Genomic DNA, 22,157 nt, shown 5'->3' on the forward strand with positions numbered 1-22,157 from the left:
CCTAATTAAACACTCCTGAGCCAACTAATCAAGTCCTTCAGGATTATTTGAAAACTACATTTGTGTTGGAGCAGGGTTGAATCTAAACTCTACAGGGCTCCGGCCCTCCAGGAATTGAGTTTGACACCCCTGATGTACAGAATGCACATTTTGTACAGTGACTGAAATCCTTCAAAATTTCTAAAACTTTAGACTAATAAGCTGAATAAAACTGTAATTTTATCACATTTTGTAAATTTGTTTTGTAAAAATGATTGCATTATATATTTCTGTTATTTGATTAGGCCTATGCCAAAGCCTAATGTGTTTTTGACCAACCCTTCACATGCTGCGACTTTCAATATCCGGATAACATCTGAAGAAAAAGTAAGATAATAATACAATTATTTAAACAGAACTAAATTGCGGAATATTCTTATTGGCCATTTGAATATTAAGTATGGTACATGTCGAGATTTCTCTGCACAGTTATTATAAATAGCCACTTCTATACACTCAAATGACGTTTATTTAAATGTTTTTTTTTTTTTATAAATTAAAATTATCTGTTAAAAAAAACAAAAAAAAAAAAAAACAATCATAGCACATGAAATTCTGTAAGATGTTAGTCCCGTCCAAATCGGTACTGAATCAATCATTCAACAGCGCCATTAAAAATAAATAAATAAAACAATTACTGAACTGTTGATGTGATGTGGATGTGTGAGAATTTTATTGTGATTTTAACTGAACGCACTGTGACGTTTATTTTGAAAATAAAGGAACTTGTAGAGACTTTTAATTTGAAGTTCTGTGCCCTCTTAGGGATGTATGACATCGCTTGGTGTTGAAGATGAGCTCAACTCCAATGCTTCCTGTCGACATCTAATGAATGTAATTTATTATTCCGGTTTTTGTCTGTTATTATTTTTTGTATGTTGTTGATTTTTGGATTCGGTGGTTTTTTGGTTTGATTAATTTTTGGTATGGTTAATAGCTCCAAAGGTGTTTGTTCTTTTGTTGTTTTGTTTTTTTGGTCACATTATCATATTTACTGCCTCAGAAAGGCGAGTAAATATCACTAATATCTGATTATTGTAGGTCGTTTTACAGTGTGTCGGTTTAAAGATTGTCGGGGTTTTTCTGTAAGTCATAAATAGTGTTAAATGCTAACATTAGCCCAATGTTAGCAGAGCTGTTAGGCCTATTTCACTTATTAAATCTGATGTTTACATTTAATTTCCTCTTAATTACAATTTCTGCAGCCATTTAGATTAGTAGTTGTTTTCTGTATTCTTTAGAGAACTTGACGAGATATGAAAAGAGGCCTTCATAAGTCACGTATTTATGTTTATGGCTCATCCCAGATCATTTTCTGTCTCAGAAGGTTATTGTTTATCATGTTTCTTTCAACCTGAGAAAATTATCTAGCATATTTAAGAACTTGGGTTGTCAACAGAATAAAATAATCGCTTGTGCCATGATTTTTATTGAGTTTTTACGAAACAGAATGGAAAATTAGAAGTATCAACAAGTTAAAAACATTTGAACTGAGTTTCTCAAATGAACAACTCTGACAGCCCTTTTATTAAATTTCATTTAATAATATTTTTTTTTTCTCCTCAAATGTTCCATCAGTAGTAAAAAAAAAAAAAAAATTTAATAATATTTATATTGTTCCATCAGTAGTAAAAATTTTTTTTCTTCTCTTTCTTCACATGGCCATATGAATAACCATTTTCAGATTCTGATTGGGCTTCTTAGGTTACTTCTTCATATTTTTCTGTATTATTTTGAAATGTGAATTGTTTACTTCCTGAATTGCAAAAATAATCACTGTTCCATCTATCTGCTATTGATCAGACAAACAAATAGTCCCACTCCAAAGCTAAGCCAGTGTTGCTGTGTCGGGGTGTTTGGGATTCTTAAAGTCACGTGGTTTACTTTTAGTTGTTTCTGCGTGTTAAGACAGATAACAGAGTGTTTTATCACATATAAACACCTTCTGTCAGAACTGCTTGATATCTTGGTGTTATGAAATATTGAAGTTCTGTGTTCCAAACAGCTCAGTAACTGAAGACATTATATGTGTCACCTGGAGAAAGGTGATAATGGCAGATGACAAGGATGTGCTCCGAGATGTTTGGTTCGGAAGGATCCCGGCCTGTTTCACACTGTCTCCAGAGGAAACCACAGAGAGAGAGGCAGAACCCTACTATGTAAGTTAAGACGACAGACTGACTTTCTTTCTTTCGGCTGTAGAACGGTTAGTTTCATGTCACCTGACCTGTGCTGTTTTCTCTGTTAATGTGTCAGCTGCTCCTCCCACGGGTCAGTTACCTGACGCTAGTCACTGATAAAGTCAAGAAACATTTTCTCAGAGTCATGAAGACCGAAGACGTGGAGGAGATGTGGTTTGAATATGAGGGAACACCTCTCAAATGGTATGTCGAATTGACAATGTGTTGTCAAACCTCTTGTTTAATCTAAACTAACTTTTGCACATGACTTTCATTTTCACATTCATCCAAAGCCACTTACACAGCTACTCAACTAATTAGGATACAGAAGCAATTAAGATTAAATGCAGGCCACTTCTACAAAATGCATATTAATATCAGTTGTCACTCTATTACTCCCAATAATATCATGTCTCGGTAAGAAGAAATGCTCGTTTTATGATCAAAGGTTTATAGTTTCAAAACATAAAATGCGACGCAATACATTGATGATCGAGAGGTGTACAAATATGTTTTCCTCAAAAGCCTGATGAATCGTATTTGAATACAGTAGGCTTTATAGGGTTAATAAATGGCAGGAAAATGAAAAGTCTACTACATTCTTTATAATTTATGCATTCATGTGCTTCTATTAAAGGTGTTGTAAGCAATTTCAGCTTTCACCTAACTTACGCAAGACTGGCCACTCTCCGAAGACATATCAGCAAACCACAAAACGTAGATTTTGGTTTGGCTTAAAAAGTGTGGGACACTCCCTTTACTTGTTTTTGCAGTGTACATTACTTTCTCAATGGCAGTTTCTTAGCTGGTGCATATACAGTATGTGGTTATTCTTAACAATCACACCCAGCACTTGTACTTAGATCTGGTTTATTTCTTGTTGTAGATTTTTAAACTCTCAAATCCTGGCAGCTCTTTATCTGTTTATGGTTTGAGTTATAGGTGTACTTTTGTCTTGTACCACTAGGTGGCAGGATAAAACAAGGCTTATAGATGAGATCTCTGCTTGATTGAGGAATGAGAGCTGTTTGATTTTGGTCATATTTTGAGGAACTCACTGATTGATTTAGCTAATGTGTTGACTATAAACGTGCTATTTTCATCATTTTAGCACTATCCCATTGGCGTGTTGTTTGATCTTCATGCGTCAAACACAGCTCTGCCCTGGAATGTCACGGTGCACTTTAAGGTGTGTAGACTGATTCATTCATTTTTTTTTCATGATGTTATTGATATGCAACAGTTGTAATTTCCTATATTTTGTAGAACTTCCCAGAACGCGACTTGCTTCACTGCTCATCGAACTCTGTGATAGAAGCACATTTCATGTCATGCATTAAAGAGGCAGATGCACTCAAACACAAAAGCCAAGTCATCAATGACATGCAGAAAAAAGACCATAAACAACTGTGGATGGGTCTGCAGAACGGTAAGAACTGCTGACCGTAGCTTCTACTCGTGTGTGTTAAGGCAAGACACTACTGGTGATTTATACCATGCTTTTCCCAGTTGGTTAATCACAGCAGATTAAAACAATTATTTTTTATTAGTAGTTTTCTGAAATGTTTCAATTACAAAAATTAGACATTGTTAAATTTAATATGCTCTAATTTGCATACACTTCCGGAACAGAAATCTGAACATTGGATCAGGCATTGAAGGGGGGGGGGGGGGGGTTTCCATAAATCAGAAAATGCTGTCAACAGCTAGGAAAAAGAATAAGATTTTTTTTTTTACCTTAATCTTTTTTTTATTTTATTTTTCAAGAAAACTGCCTTTAAAAATAAATATTGTAATATAAATCTACAGATCCAAATAGATAGTGTAATAAAAGAAAGACTGAAATGTGCAATGTGGATGTTGTCTTTCCACTAATCATAAAGAGGAAAATCTATGGAAGCAAAATAGCCCAAAACTTTAAAATTGCCCCATGTCTGAAAAAAAAAGGTTTTGCTTGTAGTGTCTTGCATTAAAGGGATAGGTTACCCAAGATTTGAAATTATGTAATCATTTACTCACCCTCAACTTGTTCCAAACCTGTATGAATTTTTTCTTCTGTTGAACATACAAGAAGATATTTTGAAGAATGTGGGAAACAAAACATTATCTGGTCCCCATATTTCTTCTTCCATACTATTGAAGTCATTGAGGACCAGCAGCTGTTTGGTAACCCACATTCTTCAAAATATCATCTTTATGTTCAACAGAAGAAAGAAACTTTTACAGGTTCGGAACTTGATGTAAATGATGACAGAATAGTAATTTTTGTGTGAACTATCCCTTTAAGACTAGGGTAACACTACTCAAAAAAAGTTCCTGAAAGTTATAGCTAGTTTGTAGATTTTTAGCTTTGGTAGTGTCGTAAATTTTATACTTTGAGCTGATTTTAAAAGAAATGTTGTTTTTATTTTTCATGTATCTTCTGAAGCTCATGCTTCTGCGTGAGTTTGTTGTGTTTGGGAATGACTGGTGATGTGTGATCATTAGTCGTATAGTGTATGAGATAAATTTTCAATAATTATTATTTTTTAAGTTGTGTGGTGTATTCCAGCCTTAAGCTTTAAACATAATGCCATCAGTAGCTTCAAACCCACACTTTCATCTGAGAATTAGTGTATGCGATGCAGGCAGTGGTTTCAGTTGTTAATTTAAAGGTGAAAATGTGAAGCTCTGCAGATAAACTGAGAGAGGTGTAAGTTTCAGAATCATAGATGTTTTGATAACACGCTGCCACAGCTGTCCTCTCTGATGAGTGTGTGAGCAGAGAAAGTAACAATTTCACCTGCACATGTGAGAGCGCAGCTAGCGTGACGGAACACACACACGGCTTTGCTGAGAAATCTCATGCTTGTTTATTCTAAAGTTATAAGCTATAAATATACAACTTTAATAATCATTACAATTCTGATAGAATTGGGAAATCCACAGCACAGCTGTAATGATAGTCACACAGAGGAATGATATTGTTGGAATCACTTTCAGAATGATTTTTTCCAGCTGAATAACAGTAAACACATTGGCTGTATAAATGACAGTCAGTCAGAATCTGCCTGACTTTAAAGTGCTCAAGCATTAAAAGCGGCAGACAGCAAAACTGCATCATGTGCTTATAATAAACAGAATGTCATTGTCCGTTGTTGTGGATGCTAATATAGTTGAAGTTATTTTGTATTTGTTGTTCTCGATGTGAGTGGGCCTTGACTTGGACTCATTGGACTCAATTCCAAACCTAAATGGTTTTCTTTCTTCTGCGGAGCACAAGAAGAGATGCTAAGCAGATGTTAGGGACTGACTGCATTAGTCACCATTCACTTTCATTGCATCTTTGTTCCATACATTGAAAGTAAATGGTGATTAATGATGTTGTACTGAGGAAGGAAGATTTTCAGGGGTTTTTTTTATATTGTGTTGTGTATTTTTTTAGAGAGTATAAGTGTGAAATGTGTTTTTGTGTTTGATTAAAATGATTGCTTTCTTTTATCAGATAAATTCGACCAGTTCTGGGCCATGAATCGTAAACTCATGGAGTATCCTACCGAAGAGGGAGGCTTCCGGTATATTCCCTTTAGAATATATCAGGTATTTCTACATTTATTTACTTTCTACAGTATTGTACAGAACATTACAGTACAGTAGGGTAAAGGATTAGATAGATGGGACAAAAATTTACTTATTCAGTAACTGAAATGGTAGAAATTTAAAGTGAAATGGAAATGTTTATGACTTTAAGACAATTTATGACACTTTTTTTTTTAATTAGTGAAAAACAATCAAAAATGTTTGGGAGAGTGATATATTTTTAAGCTTTGTTTATTATATATAAATGACGATGTTTAGGTTCTGAAAGGCTGGATTTTTTTTATGATGATCTTGGTTGCAACAAATCGGAATACATCATGAAAGTACAATGAGCTCCCTAATAAACAGCAGTATGTGGATAAGAGACAAGGACCTCATGATGTAAAAGAATATTAATTTTATTCTTATTTTATTTGATTTTTTATGTTTGAAAAAACTGCTTCTTGGAAATAAGTCAAACTTTCTTTCACTATTATGTTGTGTTGCAATCTGTTTCCACCAGCATGCTGAGATCATTTATAAGCTTGAGTGTCACATGGATATCTGACACTGCAATCTGTAAATTCTGCTTTTTTTTTGGATTTAAGTTGATTGTAAATGTAATGTAAACCATATAAAAAAAAACAAAAAAACATGCTTCTATAATTCATCAACCAATTTGCTGATTAAAAAGTGAGGCTCTGCCTTCATAACACTTTAGCCTGTTGAAATGAAACTCATTGTGACTATTCCTTGAGGTTAACTGAGCAGATCACTGGTAAATCATCAAGAAATATGGCAAATAGCTTTAAACATCCGAATAGTTTGCCTAAAATCATGATATTGAAACTTATGTGTCATCATGCTTTGAAAGTACCTGAAAAATTTGGGGCATCACCACCTAATGATCAAAATGGTTTCAATTGCTTTTGATTACTTTGGCCTATAGACCCTTTTTTACATGCCCAGATTTGAAGCAGGGGAGTAAACTATAACAGGTTAAATTTCTATAGGAGAAAGTGGGAGACCATAGCAAATATAAATGTATAAATATAAAAATATTATTAAAAAAAAAAAAAAAATACAGATTTTTTTTTTTTTTGTTACTGATGGGTACTGCCTTGCCTGATTGACTTTTTGATTGTTTGTTTGTTTTACAGTCCGATTATTGCTTAAAGAACCTATAATTATCAGCATACTCTAAAGAAGTAGAGTCAGCCTCTGATCATGAGCTCTAAGACCCGAGCGCATCTCTTTTCTCTGGCCTCTTGCTTTTGGAGAAAGGCTAATGATGTCTGTTGTGTGGTTCATGTGCTGGTTTGCCAGCTAAGGTGTCAGGGGAGTTGAAAAGAAAGTGTCGGCACCCAGAGTATCACACTTCTCATCAGTATCAGGAGCCTTTTGGATAATGCTGGGGTCAATAAATAATGCTGCTGTTTAAAAATTCAACGAAGTAGCTGTCACTTCTCGCACTCTCTCTTCTCTGATTGTAGCGATGATCTTGGTGCGAGTGAGCAGTGAGTCAGTTTTTCTGGTAACCCGATCGAGACCGTAGCATCCTGAGACACCTTCTCTTCCTGAGACCTGAGGGTGTCAGTGTCAGCTGGACTACCTGAGCCGTTGTGTCACTAGTTTCCTTTTCACAGCACCAAGATTGACTCCTATTGTTTGTCAGGCCACTGTTTGTCACCACAGGTCCAGATCTTACAGAATGATACCCTGCATCAATGACCACATGCAAGTTGTGTGTGAAAACTGGATCCTGTCCAGCATTCGACACCTTGCCTGCTCGCACAAGGCCATAGGAAAGACTATGCGGTGACTGCCGGCTGTTAATCCACTCAGTATCTTATTCAGCAATTCACTACATTACACCCAACTAGTGTGGGTTTAAAACAGCTGCTAACTGACTAAATTAACAAATGAATTATTTTTCTGTCAGCGCTCTGTAATGGGTGTGAAAAGTGAGTAACCTGAAATTATGTAGATGCTATTTCTCGGATGCTGACTGGCTAAAAATAACATAAAATAAATGGAAATTGAGAAAGCTCAAAGGAAAAGTGTACTCACTTGAGTGTAGGTGGTCGGTGTGTAGTCAGTGTGTTAGGGTGTGCTGGATCAGTTATATATGTGCTATTTGGTGATCTGAGTGTGTAGCTTTCCTATACTGGTAAGATGTAGGTCATACAATTTAACAAAAGCAAATAAGAAAAAAATGCTGAATTCAAGTAGCAGTCTTTTCTTGCATGTTGCAGTGAAATAGATTATTGAAAAAAAAAAAATGTTGATTGGGGACTTTTATCTAGTAGTTTTTGATTGTTTGGAGGTAGAACTGAATGTTAGCTTGCAGCTGACTTTAATAAAGAGGTGGGTTTAAAAAAACAAACATGCGTGGATACATTTTTCACAATAGGATCAGTGCATTTACACAGCAGAATTTTCACTGCATGCTGACTTTGAATTTATCTATTATACATTTATTTATTTAAATTTATTATACATTTATTTTAACTCATAATTAAACCCCCTAAATCCTGAAAACATTAAATGTTTTTATATTGGTAAGGCTAATGTTTGTTTTTTAACTGGTAGAAAGACAACTTTTAGAAAATGGCCAATCAAGCACAATCATTCAGTCTTTCATTCAGTTCAGTTCAGTTTGTTTTTTTTTTGTTTTTTTTGTGATCAACATTTTTATTGTATCAGAATATAAGCATATACAGACCATAGAGACATACAAACTCAAGATGCACTGTTCATTTGTTACATCACCCAATTCCACTTAAAAATAAATCATCCACCCACCTGAACCAATGATTTTCTCTGATTTAGATATCCACACCAACCTATACCTGATCATCGCATTACAATTATTCTAATTCTCAGAGTGCAGTGCTTTGGGGGCTTGAGACCCTGTCCTTTTCAAAATTAATCATAAAGTTCCCCTCTCAACAATTGCTCACAATAATATCGTGGTCAATAAAACTAAATAATATTTGATTTATATTTAATATGACAGTGTGTACAAAACAGTAACGAATCGCTCAGCAGTCTGAAAATTCCTGTTTCTTTTTTCGGATCAGTCAGTCTGAGATGCTGTTGGCATTATGCGTTGCTGTGGGTTGTGTGCGTCTTGCTCAAACAAGCTCAAATTTCATTTTCAATTCATAATGTGAAGTGGAGTGGTAATTTCCCAGGCTTATTCATAAATTGGTTGAAAACTATGTAAGCACCGTTTTCAGTTTTTTGTTAACAAACTAAAATGGCTAAAATAGAATTTGTATTAATTGAAAGTAGTGTTTAATTTGCTATGGTTTACATACTTTACATGCATACTGATATACCGTTTACTGTATGATGAACTATCTTAGTTAAATGAAGCCCAAGTTCCAACTACAGGCCCTGTTACTGTATGTGATGAGTAGGCTGTTAGGTCAAAAACAAGCAAAATGGTGACGTGAAATTACTTTATTACAGTACCACTTTTGATAATTATGCAGCAATAGTTAATAATTAAGTTTTAAAGAATGTAGTTAATATTTCCATTATTAAAGGGTTAGTTCACCCAAAAATTTAAATTAGGCTGCACTTTACTCACCCCTGAGGCATCCTAGGTGTATATGACTTTCTTCTTTCAGACGAATCCAGTCGGAGTTATATTAAAAATTGTCTTTGATTTTTCAAGCTCTATCATTGCAGTCAGCAGGTGTTGCATTGCTTCAGTCCAAATGAAGTTAAATAAAAAGTGCCCATCCATAAAAAAAAGTGTCTCACGCTGCTCCGGGGGGTGAACAAAGGCCTCTTGTAGCGAATCAATGCATTTTTGTAAGAAAAATACCCATATTCAAAACATAATAAACACTTTAATTTAGCTTGCGCCATGCATTAATATAACTCCGACTGGATTTGTCTGAAAGATGATAGTCATAAACACCTAGGATGTCTCGGTGGTGAGTAAAATGCAGCCTAATTTTCATTTTTGGATGAACTAAACCTTTAATAATTGGTCTCATCAACTCGGGACCTGCAACTAATCAGAATTTTATTTTTTATACTTTTATTACTATTACGCCCAACCCATAGATTATCTGTGAATATAACCATGATCCAAGCATCACTAATACAAACAAATGCCTTGAAAACTACATAAAAATAAGCAATTTTTTTTTTTTTTTTTGTGGTAATAGACATTCTTCAACATTCTTCAGATTCTGCATTTTTTGAGAACTTGCACTGTCATAATCATTCTAACAGGTTTCATATTTGTCTCATTTTAGACGACGAGTGACAGACCGTTCATCCAAAAGCTCTTCCGACCAATGTCTCCTGAGGGCCACACGCTTACGTTGGGAGACCTGCTGAAGGAGCTGTTTCCTGCTGCCATATGTGCGGAAGGTGATCCACATGACGAAAAGAATTCACACAGATATTATTAGATGAAAACGTGTTTGCAGTTTAGACTTATCTCTCACAGGAGGTTGGAATCAGAGATGTGAGCAAAAGACATAAGAGGAAAACAAATCTTTAAGATCTAGAGATTTACAGTAGAGATGAGAAATAGGAAAAGAAAGAAAAAGACAAATCAGGGTTGCATGAATGAAATCCACAGCCAAAACAGGGGGAGCCTTGGTTTCTCCTGAGAGGAAGTAGATAAGCAGACAATAGCAGTGACAAACGGAGCACCTGCAGGCGGAGATGCCTGCATGACGGAGCACATCTGTGCTGCTTCCAGCCCAATTCAAGACCTGCATGCTTAGTCTGAGCAGTCTGGTGGTTTGGTTGAAGAGAAAGTGCTGCTTTGTGCTTCTCTTTTTGTTATCGTTCTGTCTCTTCCAGATATGTGGGATTTGCTTTGATAACAGCTCAGAGCATAGTGTTGAGATTACAGGGAAATACATGTCTGCTTGGGGAAATACCTTTACTGTTTCAAGATTGTCTCAAATCATAGTTGCTTATCACAGTGTAGACTTGATTAATCATTTATCAGTTACACATGAGTGAAAAGCAGCATTTTGTGACTTAAACGTCCTCCTTTATCAGCAGATGAGGTTTTCTGTTTTATAAAAGGCTTAATGCCACTGATGATTTACAGTACTGTTATAGTTGCAGTGAAATGGGGATTCCCGCAAACAAAAATAAGAAGCATATGCTTTAGCCAGACTGACATGTATTGTCAGTGCCATACTATAGCAATCTGTATGTCTCAAACACCGAGTGGAATGGAATCTATTGCTAGATTTTTACCCCTTTTGGGGTAAAAATGGAGACATGCTCAAACGGTGCATTCTCTCCTACGCTTTTCACAATAAGATAAAGATTTTATATATATCGAAACGGCAATACATGGTACTCTAAAATTTCCCCGTGTTCTGTTTTAGAGGTTTTATAGTGAATAAGAGTGTGTGTGGTATTATTTCAAATAAATGAATTGCACAGAAAACCCCCACCCATCAGCCCTTCGTGTCAACCCACTCTGCGAGTGGGGAAACCTCCAGCTGGCCCGCCCACCTCCATCACCCCCAGCACGTCTCACTACTCAACCTATGACAGACATTGAAATAACACTTTCAGTGGCTGTTATACCGTGGTTATGTGGTAAAAAAAAAAAGGGTCAGTGACTCAAAAATTATGAACTCTGTAGACTGATTAATGACTGATTAATTTTGAAGTTAGAAATCAGAGTGCTTTTTAAAGACCTGAATCATTAAGTAAGTTGTGTTTGATATGTTGGATATACTGATCTGTGTATTTCTGGGTAGTTTATATAATGTGTTAATGGATTTTTTTTTAGATAAACTGTATATGAATGGAAAAGCAAATACATGAGGTTATGTTTTGGAATATTTTGAAGGGCTAGTTCACCCAAAATTTAAAACTGTCATAATTTACTCACTCTCATGTCTTTCCAAACCCATAAGACTTATGTTCATCTTTGAAACACAGATTTAGATTGTGCTTTGTCTATCCATTGAAAGTCTTTTTTTGATTTCATAAAGGCATTGTAAAAGTAATCCATATAATATTAGCCATTTAAACCAAAACTTCAGAAGAGACATGGCTGATTTATGATGAACAGATGTAAATTATGCTTTTATTTACATATACAAATTGATCAATGCACATAGATAGAGCACATCGATTATGGTAAACGGAAGCTCAGCTGTACTTGTGTGACGTGAGAAGAAATGTTGTTAGTTCTTGCGAGTCAGGAAAGCATGCTTGAGTTTCTGTTTACCACATGAAAACTTTTTTCAAGAATTACGCTCAGTCAGGGGCTTAGTAAGATTTTACCAGAAAGGACTTTAGGTTTGCTTTAAGCAGTCAATAAGATGGAATTTTGTAAATTAAATGTTTTCAATAATTAATATTTCCTAGGGCTGTCAAATCAATTAATCGCATCCAAAATAAAGTTTGTTTACATAATATATGTGTATGTACTGTATATATAAATACACACACACATGTATATATTTAAGGAAATATTTACATGTGTGTGTATATATTTAATATGATTTATATTGTATATTAATATAAATATATTATATATATTTCTTAAATTAATATATATGTATATATATATATATATATATATATATATATATATATATATATATATATATATATATATTTAAAAAAGATTTATATTATACATATAAATATATATTACATACATTTCTTAAATATATACATGTATGTGTGTTATATTTCACAGACTATCTGGTGGACTATCACTTTAAAATTAATTAATTAATTTATTTATTTTTTTCAGCAGTTTTAAAGGATTACAGACACATATTTAAAAATGAATGGTGTCTTAGTGCTGGGGGTAACTTTTTCCAAGCAGTTCCCTGTACCAAAATGCTTTCTCTTGCCTTCCTCCAACTGTTACCTTTATGCCCATTAGAAAGTCTCTTATGTGCTAGAAGCCAAAGGTGAAGAAGAGATTGTTAAATGGGATGAATTTTGGCCATGCATAATCTTGGATAGGCACCAAGTGCAGCCCTCTAGCTTAAACAGTAAAGTATGGCTCTATCAACAGCAAGGTCACGACAACGGATATGAATATTTTATCAGCAAAGAAGATAATATGAGGCTTGATGAAATATACGTTTTTGCATTTTCACTACCATCTTTGAAAGAAGTTGGTCTTGGTTGTGTGAAATATTCCAAGGTGGCAGAGGTCCAGAGCTGACCCACGCTATAGGGCTTTTCTGTGGGCGTTTGTTATAACTGCCGGAAGAAAGCAAGTTGTGTTCATTTACTATTTGAAGTTGTGTTGTTTGAATTCCCCTCATTCTGAGAGTCATTCTGAGAGTTACACTGGGGACGCACCCACCTTACACCCCTACAAACTCCACGGGGGCAGACACACAAACAGGACTTCAAGGAATGAGCTACTTCTTCTGCTCACACTATTACTGTGTGACTTCAAAATCAGGGTCAGCTGATTGTTTAGTCCTCTCTTTGAGAATCCAGTTTGACCATTAACAGTAAAAAAAAAAATCAAGGTCAGAGCTGTGTTCAGGTTTTTAGATATCATGTAAAGGTTTTTATATATCTTCAAACCCCATCATGATTTTTTTAAAGAATTCCAATAGTCCTGCAGCTTAAACTGGCTTCAAGTCAGTTCCGTTATTACGTGGATGTTTTGTTCATGGAAGTGTGTGTGTTTGTGTTTGAAATGGTCATCATGTTTAGTCATATGAGAACGTATAGAACTCTGCCCCAATTTGTTTGCTGTTTCAGTGTTCTCGGTATTTATGCAAGGCACGGGTTTCAAATTTATCCTGTTGAGCAAAAGGCCATGCTCACTTACCCAGAAAACTAATTAACATATACAACTGTCACCATTTATACAGTGGGGAGAATATTTATTTGATCCTCTGCTGATTTTGTAAGTTTGCCCACTTACAAAGAAATGAAGGGTCTGTAATTTTTATAGTAGGTTTATTTTAATGGATAGAGACAGAATACAAACCAAAAAATCCAGAAAAAGCACATTATATAATGGTTAGAGATTGATTTGCATTTCAGTGAGTGAAATAAATATTTGATCCCCTACCAACCAGCAAGAATTCTGGCTCCCACAGACTGGTAATGTGCCCATGTGAAACACAGATTAGTCCTGCCACTTTAAGAAGTTACTCCTAATGTCAGCTCGTTACTTGTATAAGACACCTGTTCACACAATCTGTATCTTCCATTCCAACCTCTCCCACCACCATGGGCAAGACCAAAGAGCTGTCAAAGGATGTCAGAGACAAGATTGTAGATCTGCACAAGGCTGGAATGGGCTACAAGACCATCAGCAAAAATCTGGGTGAGGAGGAGTAAACTGTTGGTGTGATTATTCAGAAATGGAAGAAATATAAAATAACCATCAGTCAGTCTCGGTCTGGAGCTCCATGCAAGACCTCGCCTCATGGGGTAAGGATGTTCATGAGAAAGGTGAGGGATCAGCCCAGAACTACACGGAAGGAGCTTATTAATTATCTTAAAGAGCAGGTCAAATGGGGTTTTGAAAAATATCTCTTTTGCAGTTTATAACATAGCTATTCTTAAAGGGTTAGTTTACTCAAAAATGAAAATTAGGCTGCGTTTTACTCACCCCCGAGGCATCCTAGGTGTATATGACTTACTTCTTTCAGACGAATCCAGTCGGAGTTATATTAAAAATTGTCTTTGATCTTTCAAGCTCTATCATTACAGTCAGCAGGTGTTGCATTGCTGCAGTCCAAAAGAAGTGAAATAAAAAGCGCCCTTTCATAAAAAAAAAAAAAAAGTGTCTCACACGACTCTGGGCGGTGAACAAAGGCCTCCTGTAGTGACTCGGTGCGTTTTTGTGAGAAAAATATCCATATTCAAAATAATCACTTGAATCTAGCTTGCGCTCACTATTGAAAGCAGAAGCAGTTCCGTGAGCATGACGTATGGGGTCAGCATTGCGCATGACTCAGCTAACGTACTCACCATTATTGTTTTAAGTGTTTACAGTTTACAGTTTCGCTGTGGGCACGATTTGCTTGCATAAGTGATTTTGTATTTTATGTCATAAGAACGGATTGGAGGACTATATTATTGTTTTATGCAAAGGTGCTTTGTCAGTGGTGGCACTCGCTAACTGGCTCAAGGACTCCTCTCTATGCCAGTCACAACAGCAGAGTAGGCTTATGGAAGGGAGGGGTTTGCTCTGAACTTTCTTGGAACAAATTGTTTCGAAATAATTGACAAATGACTCGAATATTAAATGTATATTCTGAGAAAATTGCGTTTTCTGACCTGAGATGCATTTAAACCTGTTGTAGGGGACTCCAACACAATATTACGACACTTTAAAATACCATATGACCTGCTATTTAAGGCAGTTGGGACCACAGTCACCAAGCAAACCATTGGTAACACGCTACACTGCAATGGACTGAAATTCTGCAGCGCCCACAAGGTCCCACTGCTGAAGAAGGCACATGTACAGGCCTGTTTAAAGTTTGCCAATGAACATCTTCATGATTCAGAAAAGGCTTGGGAGAAAGTTCTGTGGTCAGATTAGACCAAAATTGAGCTCTTTGGCATTAACTCGACCTGGCGTGTTTGGAGAGAGAGAAATGCTGACTATGACCCCAAGAACACCATCCCTACAGTCAAGCAAGTAGGTGGAAACATTATGCTTTGAGGGTGATTTTCTGCTAAGGGTACAGGATGACTTCATCACATTGAGGGTCAAGCGGATGGCGCCATGTACAAATCTTGGATGAGAACCTCTTTCCCTCAGCCAGAACACTGAGTATGGGTCATGGATGGGTCTTCCAGCATGACGATGAACCAAAACATAACGCCAAGGCAACAAAGGAGTGGTTCAAGAAGAAGCACGTTAAGGTGATGGAGTGGCCGAGCCAGTCTCCAGACCTCAGTCCTATAGAAAATCTGGAGGGAGCGGAAACTTCGAGCTGCCAAACAACAGCCAAGAAATCTTAAGGATTTAGAGAGGATCTGTAAAGAGGAGTGGTCCAAAATCCCTCCTGAGATGTGTGTGAACCTGGTGACCAACTACAAAAAACGTCTTACCTCTGTACTTGCCAACAAGGGTTTCTGCACCAAGTTCTAAGTCATGTTTTGCTTGGGGATCAATTACTTATTTCATTCACTGAAATGCAAATCAATCTCTAACCTTTTTCTGGATTTTTTGGTTGGTATTCTGTCTCTATACGTTAAAATAAACCTACCATAAAAATTACAGACCCTTCATTTTTTTTTGTAACTGGGCAAACTACCAAAATGCTCAATTGTTTCTCATTAAGTTGATTTTATTAAATAGGCTATTATTCACTAACATTGTCTATGGAACCTTTTTGTGTCTTGTAACAATAATACTGACAACAACTATGAAACAATAAGAATGACAACAACTAAACAAAAATTTTATTATATTATTATTAATGACCACCACTAATCTTAAATGAACAACAGCAACGTATTTATACAAATACCAAAAATACATACAAAATGCAAAACAATCTATAGGTAATGTCAGAATGAAAAATATGCAGCAGCAAAAAACAAAACAAAAACAAACAAACAAACAAAAAACTAATAACACAATAAAGATGGTCCTATAGTGGACAGATGTGATTTGCTAGTAGGAAAATATATATATATATATATATATATATATATATATATATATATATATATATATATATATATATATATATATATATATATAAATATTATATACAGTATATATTATATATATATATATATATATATATATATATATATATATATATATATATATATATATATATATATATATATATATTAATTATATTTTTTTTATTTTTTATAATTATATGTTTTTTTTTTTATATTATATATATATATTTTTTTTTGTAAAAATATATATTTTATTTAATTTTTGATCCACTTCAAATGTTGACTACAGTGTGTGTGTGTGTGTGTGTGTGTGTCCATTATGTGTCTTGTGAAGTGTAAAGCTGTGTGTTTAGAAGAAAGAAATCCATCAAGACATTTTAATGTTAAACCTTCAATTTTGGCCAAAGTTTATAATAACTGTGAACTTGTCAGTAGGTAATATAAGAAAGTAAAATATGTAATGAAATAAATAAATGCATAGATAGATATCTGATAGTGGCCAGATTGGATTTGCCAATACGATGATGATGATTATTATTATTATTATTATTATTATTATTAAGTCACAAAAAAAAACAACAACAGGGGATCCAGTAAGGTTTGAGTATCTTTTCCAAACCCTTTCCTTAGCTGTAAGGTGAAGAGATTTACTTTTTTCATGCAGAAATAGAACAATACTTGTATTTTTGACCTTATTGACAGCTATGCCTAATGAAAGCGCAAATGATGCATGAATCTAGTTAAAGATAATTGAGCTGACAGCGGGAAGAAGGAAAGCTGAGGCCATGCCTTTTTGACCACTCATTTAATAAACAAAAGAATGCATTATTATGAGAAGTTCCTTCCTGCACCCACGTTATCTGTGTCCCCAACTTCTCCAGCCCTGAGCTAAACCCATCAGACTCAAGATAAATGGAGTAAGTTGAGCAGACATGATGAATTGCTTTTGTGTGTGTTTGAGAGAGAGTGTTTAGTTCTGCTTTTTGTGTCCTATAGTGAAAATTCTTCATACGGAGATTCATGCAGTGAGATTCTGTGGTTTATCTGAAAGATTTCAAAGGCCAAACAGCAATTACTTTCTGTATGTGCTTATGCAAATGAGCCAGTAGGTCACAATGCAGGTCAGTAGTGTGAGAAGGTCATCCAGCGCACATGCTGATGCCTGAACCATCTCTTGCTGTCAAACTGAAACTCCTTCCGTCCAACTGCATTAGTCATTTAACCTCCATGGGTCAACAGGGTAATGTTACTGCCTCTAGCGTTTCCTTCAATTTTCCAGTTGTATGTAACTAGCTACGCAGCATGAACTTGGTCAATTTGTTCTGTGCAGGAGATGATAAAGTAGTGGAGAATAGCAGTAATTACCATGCTGCGGTTCCTCTGACAATAGAACCTCTCACAATATCTGGTTATGTAGTTTCCACATTTCATGGAATAACAATTGTAAAATGTCAGAAAATACCTATATTTCTGAATATGAATTATTTTTTAATTACATTACCAGTCAAAAGTTCAGAATTTATAGTTCACCAAAATATGAAAATTTGCTAAAAATGTACTCACTCTCAGACCATCCAAGATGTATACGAGTTTGTTTCTTCATTTTAACAGTTTTGGGGGATTTTAACATTACATCACTTGTTCACCATTGGATTCTCTCCAGTGAATGGGTGCCGTCAGAATGAGATTTCAAAGAGCTGATTAAAAACATAATAATCCACAAATAATCCTGGCTAAAATTTGAGTCCATAATGCTTCCTCTAGAGAAAATGTCCTGTTGTTGTCTCACATGCTTGATCTGTACATATTTCTCTACTGATTCAGACAAGACAGCTGGAGAAAGCAGTTTTATGGATAGAGGGCACATATATTAGCCAGAAGCAAGAGTCTGAAGTTAAAAACATCTTGCTGGATTTGTTTCTTACAAACATGCAGCTTTTTGCTGCAAGACGTTTATTAAGGACTGGAGTCTTATTATTGTGTTTTTATCAGATGCTAAGCTAAGATGCCGTGTGATCTACAGTATATCTTTCATTCCATATTAGACTTGTGCCGGTATTCGGTAATGCGATATATCGCGGTAATGAATATGCACGATATTGTTATCGTGGGCACTTCCAAATACCGAGAATAATTATATATTACAAATTAATCAAAATTTGAAATGCATTTTAAGAATACTTTTCCCATCAACTGGTCAAAATGCACAACACCGTTGTATGCTGCTTTAAAGACGCATGTGAACCCTGATGTAAACAAGCACGCACGAGAAGCACATGGAGGAACACGTGAGAGATGCGCTGAATGAAAGCACATTCACTCTCTGACAGCAGATGGCGCTAAACTGCAGAAAATGCAGCCCTTACCCTGGAAACCCCATAAATAAAAACAGCTGCTACTAAACATTTAAATAATATAAAATAATATTTATATATTTCCATAATTTTTTTTATAATTTTTTTCTGGTTTTAATCTTGTCTTAGATATTTTTTGGAAGTTTTTTGATTCTTTATTGTTCATTAACACTTTACATTAGGGCTTCTATTAGTTACAAACTGCCAATGAAAAATTCTTCTGAACATTCATTACTCTTAGGTATTCCAATTTTTAATAACACATTGTTAAAATCGAAAGTTGCAACTGTGTTATTTAATGAACTAACATGAGCTGAGACTTGTATTTTTTAACAAAGATTAGTAACTTCTGTAGCAAATGTAGCTGTTGCTCTTTGTGAATGTTAATGCATTAACTAAGTTTAACTAATGAGGTCTTATTGTAATGTGATACCTATGGGTCTTTAAAGTTCTTTTGCACTTTAATCGGTACAAAATTTTTAACTTTAAATATATTTTTGTATTGCTTTATTGTATTTAAATGTTCAGTTATTTTTGTTATAAGAAAAAGTTATTTAACCTGTTATACTGTATTATGACCACTTTTTTTAAACTTAATTTCAATACCGTGATAATACCGCATACCGTGACAAAACATTATCAATTAATCGCAACAGGAAAATTTGATACCGGCATATCCCTATTCCATATACATATGAATTTCATCACGTCTTTTAGTTTGTCAAGAAAATAAAAGTGCCTTTTTACCCTGGTGGAACCCAGGAGTATGACGTAAGAGGGAAACCGCGATTGAATTAAAAATCTCTAAATGTAGAAAACCAACGAAGAACAAAATATTGAAGTAGTAACTGACTAACTAGTTCATTTCTCTAAAAATGCATCATACTATGATAGGTAAGCAGTGAGTTACATTGTTGTACATGAAAGCAGCACTATGCAACTCTTGTATATTCAAGCTTTAACACACACATCATAAAACATAGAAGCTTGACTTGAATAGTACTTCCCTTGATAAATATTTGTGTCCTTTTCTCTTTTCTCTACTCTTTCCAGATGAGCCAAAGAGATTCCAAGTTATGATTCACGGCATTGAACCACTGCTGGAAACACCCATCCAGTGGTTGAGTGAACACTTGAGCCACCCAGACAACTTTCTCCACATCAGCATCATCCCAGCACCAAGTGACTGATTCCAGAGGATCCAGTCGTCCGGTGATGGAGAATTTGGGATAAAAGATTTGCAGAAGTGTTCTGATGGCACACCGTTTCTTACAGTTTTCTCATTCTCATCCCTGCAGTGGCCTTATCGAGTGATGGTCATTAAACATCAGAATCCTGTGCACCTCACATGAAGGAGATGCTCTCAAATCTACTTTTTAGAGCTCTCAGATGGGTCCCGTGTTCTTGCTGCCTTTTAAAATTCTTACATTCATACATTTGCACAAGCTTGATATGATTATACTCCCACATTAACTCTTTGACACTCCCGTTCCCACTCCCTAATTTGAGAGTAATGTACGCTTGGACTCTCAGATCTGTTCATTATTAGGAGGAATCCTGTTTGGCGTTTAGTGTAACAGCACTAAACTGCTGTACGTACTACACAACCGCCATGGGGCTTGATTATCAGCATGTTTCATGGAAGCATCCGGGTCAGATGTGTAAAATTAAGGTGGAATTCTTGCATAAAAACTAAAGCAGGAAAAAAAATGATGACTTTGGGATTTGAGGGACAAATATCGGTGACTTCATTCACTGGATTAAATGCGTCAGTGTCTGGTTTTGGCAGCCGTGTAGGGGGTCACACAGCTCTGTGGAGGTCATGATGCCGCGAGCTGATTAGTCACAGTCCCAGACAAATGTTGGTGGGATATAGCACAAATTAGGCTCTCTTTCCCGGACACTGTTAAAGATATGGTTTAATTTTCGGGGGCTGGGGGGGCAGTATCTGCTTGGAAAAAGGTTTTTATTCATTTAGAGCCAGTATTTGATTTTTGAAATGGGTATATATAATATAAAACGTAAGTCAGAGGCCACACAAATACATCATCATATCACACTGTTTCCAACAAATTAACCTTACAGTATTTTTTCCCCTCATTTATTTACAACCTGTAGGCAGACTGGCTGTCTGTGTTTAGGGGGATGTGGGGACTGTAGATCAGTGCTGCAGACGACACACAGCTGAGAGTGATTATTCGTTTAGAGGAATCGGTGAGTGTTTTACCCCAGACCGAGACAGCGGGCTAAACCACAGAGCTTACGCCACCACCAGGCGACTTCTTGGCAGACTGTTCTTGAGACAGTACTGTTTGTGTACAAACTTTAAGATGCTTATATCATTCCTTGTATGATTCTGAATACTTACAGGAATAAAGATGCTGCAACTCCTCACTACTTATAACGGTTAAAATGATAAAAACATGGTTCAAATGTGCATTAATTGTGGTTATTGCTAAACTGTCTTTGCTAGATTCATTTAAAATGCATTTAATTAAAACTATATTTTTTAGCTATGCAGTGTTGGCTCTAAATGGTCATTTCTTTCTGAATGAAATGATAATTCACTCTGTGCATTCTATAAAATGTGTATTATTGATCTTATTGTAAACAATTTAGCTCTTTCTTTCTTTGACCATCTTTTTTAATTGAAATGTGATAATCTAGTAAAATGACAGACTTCTCCAATCATTTATGCCATGTCCACACGTACACGGTATTTTTTATAAACGCAGGTTTTCCTCCTTCCATTTTTAAAAAAAAATCTCCATCCACATGAAAATGCAAACGCATGCTATGATGCCAAGCCGCCAACAGGTGGCGATATAATCTCAATCATAAAGCCATGTTGGCCAGTCAGAAGCCTGAAAAAGTTTCCAGTAGGCGGAGATAACAGCGGTGGCTCCGACGTCACAAGCCAAAACCGCCGGTTTCACTGTCTACACGATAACACTGTAACCAGAGTTTTTGAAAATCTTCACTCTGGCAGGCATTTTCAAAAATGTTCAGTTTCAGTGACCTGGTGCTGTGTTTGCGTGTGGACAAACGGTCAAACCGCATAGAAAAAGCTGCGGTTTTAAAAATAACCACGTTCATGTGGACAGGGCCTTAGTCTGCTTAAATCCGCCCTTTTCCTACAATCGACAACAAGCCCAAATTCAGATCTGCCTCCATCCAGATTCTTTTTTGATTATCCCACTTTAAATTCAAGTAATGAGTCAAGAAGGAGATGCTAAAAAAAATTCAGGGAGGTCTGTAGTAGCTAAAAATGTGTTAACATGAAAAGTATCGTGACGACAAATTACAAATTTGTTCGAACGATTTATTAACTTGTGTTATGAGCTTGTTCCAATGTTTAAGTTCAATTTTGGCCATT

The 22,157-nt window shown here is 35.6% G+C and overlaps 1 protein-coding gene across 3 annotated transcripts; it reads left to right on the forward strand.

Moving 5' to 3' along the window:
• The first annotated feature begins 755 nt into the window (after nt 1-755).
• On the forward strand, nt 756-21,301 carry atg5 (ATG5 autophagy related 5 homolog (S. cerevisiae)). 3 transcript variants are annotated; one of them, XM_042755711.1, is made up of 9 exons: nt 756-873; nt 2,045-2,198; nt 2,296-2,423; nt 3,330-3,408; nt 3,486-3,648; nt 5,704-5,798; nt 10,055-10,172; nt 19,835-19,993; nt 20,080-21,301. In XM_042755711.1, exons 2-8 carry the CDS (start codon nt 2,091-2,093, stop codon nt 19,969-19,971), a joined length of 828 nt encoding a protein of 275 aa, XP_042611645.1. In that variant the 5' UTR covers nt 756-873; nt 2,045-2,090; the 3' UTR covers nt 19,972-19,993; nt 20,080-21,301. The 3 variants fall into 3 exon arrangements, with proteins under 3 accessions (XP_042611645.1, XP_042611646.1, XP_042611648.1); XM_042755712.1 differs by having other exon boundaries at nt 2,296-2,424; nt 3,331-3,408; nt 19,835-21,301; XM_042755714.1 differs by having other exon boundaries at nt 10,055-10,163; nt 19,835-21,301.
• Nucleotides 21,302-22,157: the final 856 nt, after the last annotated feature.

Source organism: Cyprinus carpio, unplaced genomic scaffold, assembly GCF_018340385.1.
Source record: "Cyprinus carpio isolate SPL01 unplaced genomic scaffold, ASM1834038v1 S000006746, whole genome shotgun sequence".
Lineage (NCBI taxonomy): Eukaryota > Metazoa > Chordata > Actinopteri > Cypriniformes > Cyprinidae > Cyprinus > Cyprinus carpio.

Excerpts from the sequence above, each read along its gene's own strand:
- atg5 (XM_042755712.1), top strand. The coding sequence starts at position 2,091 with ATGGCAGATGACAAGGATGTGCTCCGAGATGTTTGGTTCGGAAGGATC. Across the intron at positions 2,425-3,330 it reads AGGGAACACCTCTCAAATGG|CACTATCCCATTGGCGTGTT; the intron begins TATGTCGAATTG and ends TCATCATTTTAG. Across the intron at positions 10,173-19,834 it reads TGCTGCCATATGTGCGGAAG|ATGAGCCAAAGAGATTCCAA; the intron begins GTGATCCACATG and ends TACTCTTTCCAG.